This window comes from Pseudomyrmex gracilis, unplaced genomic scaffold, assembly GCF_002006095.1.
Source record: "Pseudomyrmex gracilis isolate BER0280 unplaced genomic scaffold, ASM200609v1 scaffold_31, whole genome shotgun sequence".
In the NCBI taxonomy this organism is placed as follows: Eukaryota; Metazoa; Arthropoda; class Insecta; order Hymenoptera; family Formicidae; genus Pseudomyrmex; species Pseudomyrmex gracilis.
Genome location: NW_018020615.1, coordinates 369,795 through 384,261, shown reverse-complemented (window position 1 = coordinate 384,261; position 14,467 = coordinate 369,795). Strand labels below are relative to the sequence as shown.

The following is a 14,467-nucleotide window of genomic DNA, read 5'->3' as shown; positions in this document are numbered from 1 at the left end:
GCACCCAATCTCTTCCACTTTTTCCGCAAATTGGCGCTAGCGCGGGAGATACAATCGTTTTAGTATTTTTCGTTTCAGTTTTTCCATGAGTTTTTACTATGTCATATTTTCATCCAGCCTCGACAGTTAAGAAAAAAATAAAAACAAACTATCGAGCATCTTGAGACACCATGACTCGGCTTACAATTGTGTATACACTTTCCTCTTTCTGACATACGCTTTGTCTGCAGAAAGTTTCTGAATACTCATCAACACTCACGTATCTTAGAAAATTATAAAACCAGTTTGATATAATGGAATATTATAAATTATAACAAATAAATGTAAAGATACAATATTACATTGTATTGTTATTTGAAATGTTTTTTACATGAAATCTGACATAATTTTCATTCAATCTTCCCTGAGATTTGTTTTTCCTAATGGCAAAATCTATCAGACATACAACTGTCGCTTAAATCACAGCAATTTGCTGCCAAGTCTGTCGATATAGTTGCTACACAAGCTTTGGATCTTTACTTCGAAACAGAATCCAAAGGAACGTCGGTTACAATTATATTCTTCTCCCAAAGGTCACTGACGAATTGAATCTGTAAAGGGTAAATTTGTGTCACACGTCGCATAATTATTCAGTGCATTAGCAATATATATATGTTAAACACGCCCTTCGTACCTTACTGTCGTCATCTAAACCGGTCAAGCTGCTTACGCATATAAACTGAGGATAGGCTTTTATTATTTGCGTCATGGGATGAACAAACTTTTCATCGAATTCGAAAAATTGTTGCTCGTATTCGTGATACTTCATGGAATTTTCAGTAGAATAATACAGTCGCATAGACCCATCGTCTTCTTTCACAAAACTAGCAATTGCAGCAAAACATTTAAGATAAGCGTTTTATCTCGAGCGTTTTATGTTCAATGAAAATAAAAGTGTTTTTTTTTTTTTTGTTTTTACCTAATACAATGATATCGTACTAATCGCATCTTTGTGTCGAGTGTTATCGATGTGATGTTCTCGACGATTCCGTTAGCCTTCATGGTCGCGCCGTTGCGCACCACCGAACATTGCTTTTCGTGATCAGTAAGAGCGGGTGGATAAAAGTCGTGAATGTGATCTTTAGCCATCAAATCGGCGGTTCTGTCCACGTCGATGTGATCTATCATCTGAACGATCAGATTTTTAATACTCTCCTTAAAGACTCTTTTCTGTTCGCTGTCGGGATGCGCGAAGCCGCAATATTTTAAATAATTCACGGGCAATCCCTTGCGAAAACTAATGTCGACTTCGGTCGCTCGTTCTAAAGCGTGCGGAAGCAATTTGCTGAGAAAGTCGTGGTAACTGTTTTTCTGGTACACGCTTAACGTGAGATGCAAGCTGTGAGAATTGTCGATTGTCATCGCTTGATGAATGGTGCCACGTGGTAGATACAACAGATCGCCAGCATCGACGATCGTGTCCAATATCGGCTCGCCGATTTCCGATTGATCGAAGTTCTCCGAGGAATATCTCGGCAAATATTCGTTCTCGCTGCGAGGTTTGTACAGCTTCCATCTTTTCTTACCCTCGATTTGTAGAATGAAAGCTTCCACATCGTCGTAATGAGGCGCGAAACCCTGACTATTTGGGGGCGTGAGATACCAATTAGATCTGACAGAACAGTTGAAGACTTCCTGGAGCGTAGCTATAAAGAGAGTAATAAATAGTATTATTGTTAAAATGTGAGAAACATATTTGTATTAAAACATTCTCGAGTGTTAAAACATTCTCAATTGTATTAAAATGCGTCTTTACCGCTCAATTTATGTAATTGAGGTACGTAAGCTTCGGGATTGCACATTCTCACGGAACAACCGCTGTCGTAATAATTCCAGACAACACTTGGCAAAGCGCGACCCTCGTCAGGATTGTGATCCTCTCTCACTCCATTCACATAATTTACTATGTCAATTTCTTTGTGAAATAATACAGTATTGTTTTTCAGTATTTGATGCAATAAAGGTGTTGACATCACTTTGCTGTAATAGCTAGGATCGTTCCTTTTTATATGTAACGATGTTTGCTCCCAATTATTCCTAATTATAAAAAATAACAAGTTATCCATTATGTCAAATATATATATATATTATTACATGTAACATACACTTGGTTTTGAGACTTACGAAATAAAGCTGTTTACTTTCTGAGGATAAATCAGCCATTTAAATACTTTGGCGCTGTATGTTACAGGATCGATATGATCCTTCGTAGAAACCTTCAAATCATTCGTAACCATTTTACCGCTAGTTTCGTCTGTGCAGTCGTTTTTTTCATTTTTTTCTTTCTTTGCCTGTAGTTCCACAATTTTATGTTTATTGTGATTATTATTTAGCACAGTTTCTTGCTGAAGCTTGTTTGTGTTACTTGCTGTTTTTCTAAGTTTGATCTTGGTTTCAGGTTGAGTTTTTAATTTTTGCTTTGTCAGCGCTTGTTTACCGTTGATCCGCTTAAGGTTCTTTTGAGTGGAAGCTGCGTTATCTTTTCCCAAGCATCTTATCTTTGGATTTTTAGAGTCTCTTGACTGTTCTGTGCTTTTACGTTTGGCTGCATACACAGCAAAAGCTGATATCTGATGGATATTATCAGACATCTGTAACACATATCATCTTCTATGTAATCTTGTAAAATATATTTTATATACTTATTACATCAAACTTATATATAATAAAATAACTAATAGAGTAACAAAAAAAGAAAAAAAAAAGAGAGAAAGAAGTTAATAAAACAGAAACACTTAATAAAACTAGATAAAAATAACTATTCATATATATACATATATATATATATATATATTTATAATATATAGTATGTGTGTATATGTGTGTAGTTACATATGTAGTATTATATATGCGTTTAAGATATTAGAGAAATATATTATATTAGAAAATATACTAATTAGAAATTAGAAATATATATCTAATTAGATATTAGAAATATACTAATTAGAAATATACTATAGAGATAATATCACATATAAGTACATATAATTAAAAACTAAAAAATTATAATAACAAACTGCACTTACTTCTAAATTTAATTTACTTCCTCTGCTAGACAAGTTTATAATTATATTTAAATCGACTTTACCATCGACTTTATCTCAATATCTATTTCAATATTTATGTGATATCACACTACGGACTCAGACGTAGTTTTTATTAAGTCTGAAATGAAAAGATTAGACGAGACAAATATAAGATAAATGAATCGGACCAAATCAGACAATCCTATCTCAGTCGACCGGTGCACATGTGACTCAAAGGACCGAATTAATCTCAGCCGGTCTCATGGTTATTCCACAGACATGTGCAATTATGGATCCAGCGCGTGCCGTAATTTCTTTAAGTTCCACTTGACGTTCGCGACAGTAAGCCAAGGTTTACAATGTTCCGTTCCATTGGTCAATCTATCGAGTGTGACAGACGCGATTGGATGTTGTTCACATCTCTCTGTCTTGTTTTTGCGCGCGATTAAAATGACAGGTAGGCAATCTATATACCACATGTCTACGGGGAAACCACTCCTCTTGCTCTTCTGCTCGTCATGAGCTGTCACAGTTTAATCCGCGAGTTTTTGATCGCTGATAAATCGAGTGTCTCGGTTGTTATTTTTCAAACCTTTTATACACACCCAAAAAAAAAAGTTAAGTGATTTCAATCGCAACAAAATCTAGAGGGAGTGAGTTAGAAAATTTAGATTTTACTTCTATTGTTTTGTTTTAAAACTTTCTCGCACTCGAAAAAACGCGCACCGAAATCGAACAAATGTGCGAATACAAGTGTGCACATCGGTAACGGGAGACGTCAAATCAATTTAATGCCGTTTCGTTCGCCGAGATATGTGTAGTGTCAGATTTCAATGAAGTCGGTGAAGAAATCGTTGTTCTAAATACTGTCAGAGAAAAAGAGAGAGAGAGAGAGAGGGAGAGGGAGAGAGAGAATCTTTCTTCTATGCATATATAACCCCGCTTAAGTTTATCTCAAGTTGCAATCGGGTGCTGTGCGGCTTTCGGTTTTTGACGTGCATTCGAATTGTCGCAAATCGTTGAGAAATTGTGACACAAATCGGACGATATTCGTCGCTAATCGCCATGAAAATTAATGAGAAAAATATGGTAGCGTTCGCAACCTCCGCAACACCGGTTGATCGCGAGGGTTGGCTGAACAAGCGCGGAGAGGTGAATCGTGGATATCAGAGACGTTGGTTCGTTCTCAAAGGTAACATATTGTTTTATTTCGAACGTCGCGGTGACAAGGAACCGTTGGGCATGATCGTGCTCGAGGGATGTACGATCGAATTAGCGGAGGACGAGGAACAATTCGGTTTCAAGATAGTATTTCACGGACCGAACAACCGAAGCTACGTTCTGGGAGCGGAGTCTCAGGTGCGAATCAGGATCGTATCTCTAAGCGATATTTTATCCATTGGCAATATATTTGAAAATATTTTCTTCGCTCTTAGAGTTAGTTAAACGATTAACCAATTGACAAACACACATTCAGGAATCCATGGAACAATGGATGAAAGCATTGGCGTGTGCCAGTTACGATTATATGAAACTCATGGTGACAGAACTCCAACGTCAGTTGGACGCTGTCGAAGAAGAAACAACGTCTGTGCCGGTGCAACAACAACAACAACAACAACAACCACAATCACCCAAAGTCCCGCCGAGACAACGACACAATCCCTTCAACAGACCGGATTCTCATCATCGTTCCCAGAGCGTCAGATCGGCGCCCGGCAGAACGGAGAATATGCCCAGAACCAGGATAAGTTTTCGCGAATTACACACGGCTTACGGCAGACGAATCTTGGCGGACCTGAACGCGTGGAGACACGCGAAGAAAAACGCGGAAGCACCTTTGATAACACTGTAGTTTTTATCGTGGTATAACTTTGTAGATATACTTCAACAACACGTGTATGTAAATTTGCGAGAATAACTTGCTCTCAACGAGTCAGAGGTCTAGATAGATTTCGTATACAGCACAAGTTTTTATTTGTGTGATATATATTTGGTACGTGCACATTGCGCTCTCTTTCTCTCTCTCTCTCTCTCTCTCTCTGTTTTTCTCTCTTTCTTGTTAAAAATATAAGAGATTAATTTACACGAGATAAAGCCAAGATAAAGTTTTTTGCACAATGCGAGGAAATAGTGATAGCGATAAGAATAGGAACAGAATTCCAACTCGTCGGAAAATTTATCGCTATTGCTTATTCCGTTTTCTGATCAGAATTGATACATATGTGTATTTTTGTATGTTAGATTCCGCTGTTTTTCCTACCGTTATTTATAAATATAAACTCTTTAAAACTGGTGGTTATTTCTATCGCTATCGCTATTTCTTCCGTTGTGCAAGAGGCTTAAAAAGAAATATAAAAGTTTTTATGTCGTCACTCCCTACGTATAATCCCGTAACTCCAAAACGCAAATTTTAGAGAAGAACAGTTTAAAAGTATAAAGTTTCATATGTTTCCTTATAGTTAGGGATCTTTCGGTTTCAAATTTGTACCTTACTTATGAATATTTTTTTTTAAATATTTGGTGACCACACACACACACATAAAGAACATGACTTTCTAAGTGTCACTATGCAATAAACTGAAAATCCCATATGTGACAGTTATGTAATTATACGTAGGGAGTGACGATGTGTGATTGTAAACAGCTTTCTGTTAACTGTGCAAATTGTTAGTCTTTCTTTTTAAATTACCTGCAATGAGATTATTTTTAACATACATATTAGGTAATAAAATATATAAAAAGTGATATATATATATATATATATATATAAATATAAATATAAATATACATACATATGTAAAGTAAGTCACATATACAGTAACAAAATGCTCAAGCATGTTCTTAAACAAATCACTATTGTATCTATACTGACGTTACATTCTTGCCAATGTAATCGCGCCAACATGAGGAAACGAAATTTTTTTAAATATTGACGTTTTGTGTCTCAGGACAACACAAATCTACACACAGATCGACAATTTTATTTTGTACAGAAACAAACCCGAACATGTAAAAGTTTCTCATGTATGACGTTCATCGCGACGCTATAATAATAAATTAATTTATTTATACACATAGAGATAAAATTAAAGAGAAATATGTACAATTTATTTAAACTTATTTGAACTTGAATACACCTTTCTTTTTTGCATCCCCAGGAAGGTGCCGAGTACCCAACAAAAGACGAGCCTTGTCCTCTTCCTGCGGCGCGGATTCCTCGGGCGGTCCTCTCGGTTTTATCTGCAATTTCTGTTTAATAGCTTGGCTCAATATCACACGTCTGGAATCACTTTTCATGGCCAAGAGCAAATCGAGCCACGTCCACGTCACGTTGTGGTATTCCAAAGTCGGTATAACTAACGCGAAGTCGCGCACGTCTTCGAGATTTTTTTCCTTGTTACCCTAGAAAACAAAAAAAAATAATAGAATTAGAACTCGCTGATAAAGGTAGGAATTGTTTGTCGGTTTTTTTTTTTTTTTTTTTTTTTTTTTTTTTTTTTTTTGAATTTCGTACTTTATAAGACACCCGAACAGGTACTTCCGGTATTTTGATGTATATGAACAATTTGTTCTTGTCCGCTCTCTCTTTCATCTTCTCTACGTCGTCTCTTCTCTCAATAGGTACGTAAAAGGATGAATCACGTTGCGGCGCCGGCGCTTCTTCTATGCCTTCAGGATCTCTCTCGGGGAAACAGAACTTGAGCATAGTGTTGAAGAATTTTTTTGTGAGACCTAAAGCAAAAAAAAAAAACATCATGTAAACGTTTATTTACACACAAGAGTAAAATATCCGAGTTTTACATTTTAGAGTTTACCTATCGTAAGAGGCACCACATTGATCTCGAAGTGTTCTTTCACCGATATACCCGCCACCGGCGCCTTTTCTCTGCAAAACACCCGAAGAGCTCTCTGCCGGTCTACAGGCATGTTGCTCTGCAATTCGGTCGGCACGAGCACTTCCGTGTAAATCTGATTCGGCAACAGATTCATCATCCGAACGTATCCCAATTCTAGCAGATGCTCCACCGAATCGTCGGTCTTGCTCGTTTTCGTGTAAAGAAAATTGGTCAAAATAAGATCCGCAATACCCAACTGACCGTCCGCGTCCGTCAACCTCCACTGTGCGTGTTTGAAGCAGATCTCGGCCACTCTGGCCACCGCAGCTGGCTTGTCCTTCAATGTGGTTGACGCGGCAGCCGGAGCAGTGGTCTCTTTGTAACAACTCAGCATCACGTCTAATTCTTCCGCCTTGGCGCTAAGTTGTTCCTTGCATTCAAAGACACTTGCCTCCAAACGTTCCATTTCCGTCATTAACTCCGGACTCGATTCGTCAGCCAATGCTTTTTGCACCAAATACGTTTCGCGTTCCAAGCGTCGCAGTTTCGCTACCAAACCGCGCACCGTGTTCTGCAGCTGCTGTATCGGTCTCTTCTGATCTTCGACGGAATGAAGTTGCAGTTGGAATCTCATTCTCTGTAATCTTTCCGACGCTTCCTTTCGTCTCGGTTCGACGTATAGCAGCAGATTGTTGACTATGTCCAAGATCATAGCGTACTGCAACGAGTTGGTACACACATCGAGATCGTGATGCATCAGCGTGAAGGCGTCAGCTGCGGAAAAGTCTTTCCTTTCCCACGGACTGACTTCCTCCCTAGGTGGAGGTGGAATTTCGTCTATGGAGCCTACATCTAAGGTCTGACCGTAACCGACATAGAAAAACTCGCATTTACATCGGGACACTATGCGCTGCAGTTGATGTTGAGTACCGCCGCCGCCACCAACCGTCTGACTGACCACACCGCCAACGCTCTGACCGGATCCCACTAACGCCGGGACGTCCGGTAAGCCGGCTATGATAGTAGAATCTTTTTCCTAAAATAAAAAACAATAAGTATTTTGTCGCAATCGATAATTTTGCCATTATTCCAAGATATAGACAATACTTGTATGTTGTCCAATGTCAGCCACATAATATTGTCGTCGATATTGTCATCGATGTTTGCGTTCACAGTGGCGTAGTACTGCATGCATTCTAAGGAACCAACCCAGGTTGTTTTAGGAACGAGAGATCGCTCCTTCCAAACCGGATGATGAACCCTCTGCAGTATCTCCGCCTTGGCTGCCGAGAGAATCACGTAGCCGCGGGTCTCGATGCCTTTCAACAACACCTGACTATTCACCAAAGCGACTGAAACAAATTTTATTCAGTTAGCCATCGTCGTATTTTGCATTCTCTCACAATTTTTCTGCTTACGCATAAAAAAAAATTTAAGACAGAACGAAGCATTACATACTTAGCCAGTTCTTGTGCAGGACGTCGTCCTGATGACATGCTGCCAAACCGCGCAGCTGTTGTCCCCTAGTCTGAACCGACAGATCGTCGCTGAAAGCAACAGGTTTGTTTGTGGCTTCTGCTATTAATCGCTGCAACATACCCGCCGCTTCGCCTTGCTGCGGCTTCACGGACGAGGATGCCGTTACTTGAGTAGGTGTGCTTTGTTGATCGACCACGTTTGGTCTGGTTGCGCGATTTTTGTGCGGCGTCGAACTGGTGTCCCTGTGAAAACCTTTGAGCGCTGCGGTCGACAAGTTCTTCTTGAGCTGCTGAGTTTTGATGAAAGAGTCGAAGAGCGCGAAAGCAACATCGCGATTGGTTTTGGTCCAGGCACCGCGTAGATCGTGCACGACTAATCGATGAATCGGTGTGTCGCCGCTCACACCGGCAACCATTGCCTCACGTCCGTAGCTGACGCGTGCTACGCTCAAACAATAGCACTTCTCGACCGGTTGTCGCAGCGACGCGCTTTCGATCTCATTTTCCTGAAGCGCGCTCTTTAACCAGATCTCAGCGTCACTCAACTCGCAGTTCATATACACAACCGACCATTCCGCGCGTGGCCGATGGCGCAGTCCGTCATCGATCGGATACAACGATAGATTGTGCTCCGAGCTGCACGCCACTCTGCCACCTGTCACTTCGAAACCCCGCTGCATAGCGAACGACATCCAATAGTTGACGTGAAAACGATGGAAAGCTAGAGTCAATCGAACCTTTCTGTAATGTCTGCTCAATTGCTTCTTCCTCGGTCTGATGTTCTTGAACAACGCTCCTTTTCTCGTAGGTCTCGTCGCGCCCGACAATATCAACTTGAGGTTCTCAAACCATCTCAACGTACTGCCATAGAGCAATACCGTCGGCGCGCTTGTTAACGTAGGCGAACCAGTAGGTTTAGTCTCTAACGAAAGACTGACGTTAAGATTCTGAGAACGGAACGCTCTGAACGAATCGTGTTCCTGATTGCTCGAGTACTCGGGCAATCGATCCGGGGCGCAAGGCACAGCGGCATGATGATCACGTGGATCACCCAGACATACCCATGCTAGTTTAATACTTAATCGAACATTAGGCAGATGCAACAGTCGACAGTCATCGTATTTACTAGCTGTGCGTACATATACATCGAAATCGCCTTTAATAATGATTCTTCCCTGCGTCCAGTCGAGTTCCAGTCCGCTCCACGTAAGTTCCATCTCTTCCGTAGTGTTGTACGGATCCAACGAGCCGTGCAGCAATATCGTCAACTGTTTCACGCACAGCGTCAATCTGCCATGAAGAGCCAGTCGCATTTTATCCCAGAACGGCAAAGGCGGACTCGGATCTCTTGACGGATGGAAGATCTTCTCGAAGCTTAGATTGCACTGCGCTATCACCGGCTCCCAGCATGGCCCGAACGCGTATCTGAACTTGTCGATGTCCCAATTGAGATCGTGATAATACTTCAAGGACGTCATTCCTCTCTCAATCACCACATCTTCCCATGGCGCGCCAATTTCGATTCTGACGGTTCTCTTCGCTCTCGACGGCGCCAGAGCCTCAGCTCCCGCCAATCTGCCCCACACGTTCAGATTTTCCACCAGAAGCAGCGGCTGAGGAAAATCACGAAGCTGAAGCTTCCACTCGGCACATTTCAGACTGATTCCTCGCACCCACAACGTGTTAAATTCCAAACCGTCCTCAGGCCAAGGTGTTTCCGGATCCATCTCTCGGAGTGCTTTTATCGATCTTTCCGTTCCGTTTATGGACGGGTCGGCCAAAGCTAATATTTCCAAATCCAACATAGTCCATGCGAACAGACGAGTTCTTGCGGGACCGGCTCGCTGCATTTGTTTCCATCGTTGTACGTAGATTTCCGCATTCTTTTTACTCAAACTGGCGTATAATTCCTCGACTTTACCCTGCGGGAGCAGCAAATGCGCACGACAGAGCTCCTGCACCTTGGTGTCCAGCATTGCCTGTCGCTTCAAACTTTCCTTGTACTCGTCCTCCAACAGTTCGTAATTATCGCGTAAGCGCACCTCGAACGGATCATCGGTGAGCTCGAACGTCCATTCTTTAATTTTGATGATCAAATCGCAAGGCAAAAATTCTTTATCGCGCCTGTTCGCAGAATGGATTTCTTTCAGCCACTTTCTGATGCTGAACAACTCGTTTTGTATCGCATTTGTGAATTGATGCTCGTACGGAAAGCAAATTTTTATCGACGCTATGTTCAACGCCCAACACTCATTCCAATCCAACACGAAACCCTCGTTGCTCTGTCTCTCCATTCGCACTTCCGCGTTGTCGGCTACTCGGATCATGTCAAAACCTTCAATCATAATTATATCTGCCATATCCAAGGTTACGCGAACGTAGTTGAGTCTCCATTCGCCCTGCGACCAACGCAGATGATCGGACGTCAATATCAAGAAGTGTTTGGTAGAAATGTCTATGGAAACGGTAATTCCACTCGTGGCTAGCAAATCGACGACGCGCTTCTTCTTCTTCTCTACCTCTGAAAAAGTCAACAAACATCGTGACTTGATGTTAAAAACTAGTCGAGATAGAATCTACTAATTAGCATTGACCGATGTAGCGAATATCGGTAGCTTGTTATTACCTTCGACACGAGCTGCGTTTAACTCTTTCGTGATGATGGATCTGAAATCTTCAGATTCCATCCAGAATTGCAACAAGCGGAGATGTAAGTTAGGACTCCACTCCAGATTGGTGCCATCGAGGCTGATGTTTACAACGTCGGAACTGATCGCGGCCTTACACTTTCGTATCGCCAGAAACGGATGGGTCAGAGCTTGCGCGTGTTGACACATGATCGGCTCGTTTTTGTTCAGGGTTATCGCGCTCACACCTTCCGCCACGCCTACGAATCGCTTTGCATTTTGTTCCAGAGTCGCTATATCCAGACGCATCATTATGGACACTGGAAACGGTATTGCGAGTGTGTGAAAAAAAAAATTCTTCTTCTCTAAGTAATTGCCGTTAGATACCTACGTTCGTTTTCCGCGATAAAGAATAGATTGCAATTCGTCGCTTTAAGATTCAGTTGAAGAGGGTTGCGCGATGTTAATCTTTTAGTTTTCTTCTTCGTTTCCGAGGGTTGCTGACACTTCTTGTAACACCTGCAATTGGATTTGCAATCGTGTTTTCACTCCGCATCCTATAAAATTTTCTTTCTTGATATTCTATCGACATTATTATTTAATGTTTGTTACTTGTAAGCTTGTTCGAAAAACTTTGCAAGCTCCAAACTCCATTCCGTGACAAGAGCATCAACCGCGATCCCCATGGCGTTGCTGTGACTCGTTGCCAGCAATACCCCGATCGAAAGCGGGCTGCCCCATTGATGTGAGATCTCGGAGACGTTGCTATTAGATCCATTCAAAGCGCAGTACAAAGATTCGACGACCAATTCCGTATTTACACTTTCGACCTTGTCTGTTAAAGCGAACAGAATGTGTCTCTTGCATTATCGTTACAGTTAACATCGTTACGTATGTTTTTCTCTGACGAGAAAAAAAAAAAAGCTAAATATACCTGTAGACGAATTTAAGGAAAATTTCATATGCGTAACACCGCAAGACGCCTCTTGCACGTTGGGCAATTTAATATTCAACGAAGAATCGTACAGTTCGATATTCAACGTTACCTCGAAGTTCGGTAATCTGTCCTTGAGCGATATCTCGCTAACAGGTTTTGAAATGTCATTCTCGTTAGTGTAAAGTAACGATTCAAAATCCTTGTGATCGTATATTACCGACAGATTGTTAAATTGCACAGAAACAAACAAAACGTTCTTTTCCATCTGTGTGCGAGAAACCGAGTGTGAGGTATGTTTTTTTTTTTTTTTTTTTTCAATTACGTGTCAAATTTAATTCTCAATGACGAATTATTGGCCTCACCTTTGTGTCAATCGACAGCGAATGCAGAGTTAAAATGGGAAGTTTTCCGCGCACGCACAGACCGTCCAAACTCATGGCAAAATTCAATCTCGCTATATCGGCTTGGAATTTCGCGTGGATTTGAAGACTTCTCAAAGTGCCTTCCAAGCCTATCATACTGCCATCTTCCCTGCCAGCTATTATCAACGAATTGCCGATTTTTAACGTAAAATCCTGAAAATATAACTGTGATGTATTGTATGTTTTTTTTTTTTTTTTTCAAAACATAATTACGCTGAAGTTTATTTTTGATAACTTACCTTTGGTAAAATGGGTGCTAGTCTAGCTATTAAGTTATCGGACGAGTTATATACATTCCTATACGAAGATGATGTGGCGCTCGATGTTCTTCTATCTCGTAAGAATTGAATGAGGCCAACACCGCCGGATCCTTCAGTTTGTGTTATTCCAATACATAATGTCTATAAATCAGATTCCACTTGATTCCTTTTAGAAATTGTCGACAATCAGATATACATAATTATGAGACCAATGTTATATCAATTATAAAAAATAAATTGTTGCTCAACAAATTTGTCAAGTATTTTAATGATGAAGCTTATTATAAATCTTTTTTTGTGTTAAAAGAAATTTGATATTGCAAACTTTGATGACAAAATTGTTATAAATATTATCAAAAAGTTTTTAAGTAACATACCTCAACTGAAAGTTCACCCTGAGCTTTTAATGTGGCTTCCACCGTTCCGGCAAATGTTATTTGTGAGAGACACGCGTCAGAAGCATGTCGCAGTAATTTCATAGCACCGCCTACAATCGAAGCGGATGCTAAGAGTGTGCGCGCCCCATGTACAATACTGCCGTCCAAATTGAGACTTTCCGCATTACCATTGGCCAACCAACCGTCGCCAAGAACAAGCAGACTTATATTTTCTACATGTATAGCCATAAACTATGAGAAATATGGGAGAATAAATGTATATGATATTACAGATACAAAAACACATGTACACATATACACACGAAGAAAAAAAACAAATTGTAAAGCTCTGTAAAGCTTACCTGTACAAAGGTTATAATTATAGGAGGTATCTTCTTATTTCTAAAGTCCAACAGTTCATTGGATTGCTTTATTTTGCACGTTGTGTCAACTGGAACATCTTTGTTTATTCTGACATCTCGCATAATAACAGCTAACAATTTTGCTACGTCACTGCTGAATAAACTACTTCGTACGCTTATTTCTTCGATTTGCTGAAATTGAACATATTTATTCTCTTGTATAAATCTATATTGTATATATTTTTCTCTGTATATTCACGCAATATCTCTTCGAACACTCACCAATGTAAAACCATTTTTGGTGATATTAACATCACGAAGAACAAAATAAGGCAGAGAGATGTGACCAACACGCAGGTAAATTTTGTAACGACGTTTCACCAACCATGCCACCAGTCTTGGAACAATCCTGTGTGAAAAAAGAAAAAAACAATGTATACAAATCTCTCTGCAACACAACTATTTTGCTTTATACTGACATTTTATTGATTTTTACAAGTATTGCAAACTTACCAGGTGAAACAACAATAAAGGAAGAATAAGATTATGCAAAATGTGAGGAAACCGGTCATAGTTTTTTGATTTATTTCTCTTAACCTAATCTCAATGTAATCAACAAATCACTCCCGTGCTCACAAGAATCACTTTGACGTTTGAAGAACACGTGAAAAATATACCACTTAAAAAAAATAGAAAACATTAACAAATACTTGAAAATACTGTCAAATATTTGCAAATACTAAGTGCGTTTTTTTCAGTGCGCATTTTCAACTCTTCATTTTGATTCAATAACGTTCTTTCCCTCCGCCTTTTTCAAGTTATTGTATTATGTGCGATGATTTTTGTTTTTTCTTGTACCTCTCTCCCTCTCTTTAGCTCGCGTTAGAGAAGAAGTTAAAATACCGACAAAGAATCACACAACTTTATCATTTGTCGATATTTTCTATAACTCGGCTCTGTTTAGCTCGTTCTACCAGAGAGAAACCTGAGAGCGGCCATCCTAATGTAATTTTTTACGACGGTTTCAGCCGCTGGTTTTAGCCGTATTTCCACAAAAGTGGAACTCAAAGGCCGTTCTACATTAAACGCAAGTCGCAGAT

General features: G+C 40.2%; 3 protein-coding genes across 3 annotated transcripts; 1 reads left to right on the top strand and 2 right to left on the bottom strand.

Annotated features, from left to right (window-relative positions):
• Positions 1-347: 347 nt before the first annotated feature.
• Positions 348-3,477, bottom strand: LOC109852596 (bifunctional lysine-specific demethylase and histidyl-hydroxylase NO66). Its single transcript, XM_020423877.1, has 6 exons — positions 3,066-3,477; positions 2,164-2,630; positions 1,796-2,076; positions 959-1,685; positions 674-863; positions 348-590 (listed from the first exon to the last, which is right to left on the bottom strand). Exons 2-6 carry the CDS (start codon positions 2,628-2,630, stop codon positions 516-518), a joined length of 1,740 nt encoding a protein of 579 aa, XP_020279466.1. The 5' UTR covers positions 3,066-3,477; the 3' UTR covers positions 348-515.
• Positions 3,478-3,555: 78 nt separating this feature from the next.
• Positions 3,556-5,294, top strand: LOC109852597 (sesquipedalian-1-like). Its single transcript, XM_020423878.1, has 2 exons — positions 3,556-4,424; positions 4,543-5,294. Exons 1-2 carry the CDS (start codon positions 4,131-4,133, stop codon positions 4,918-4,920), a joined length of 672 nt encoding a protein of 223 aa, XP_020279467.1. The 5' UTR covers positions 3,556-4,130; the 3' UTR covers positions 4,921-5,294.
• A 547-nt stretch (positions 5,295-5,841) lies between these two features.
• LOC109852573 (protein KIAA0100) lies at positions 5,842-14,218 on the bottom strand. The gene is made up of 15 exons (XM_020423835.1): positions 13,881-14,218; positions 13,650-13,776; positions 13,368-13,559; positions 13,006-13,257; positions 12,608-12,769; positions 12,309-12,521; positions 11,944-12,211; positions 11,622-11,844; positions 11,401-11,528; positions 11,009-11,329; positions 8,363-10,903; positions 8,012-8,256; positions 6,884-7,940; positions 6,583-6,800; positions 5,842-6,470 (listed from the first exon to the last, which is right to left on the bottom strand). The coding sequence occupies exons 1-15, from the start codon at positions 13,937-13,939 to the stop codon at positions 6,186-6,188; spliced, it is 6,291 nt and encodes a 2,096-aa protein (XP_020279424.1). The 5' UTR covers positions 13,940-14,218; the 3' UTR covers positions 5,842-6,185.
• Positions 14,219-14,467: the final 249 nt, after the last annotated feature.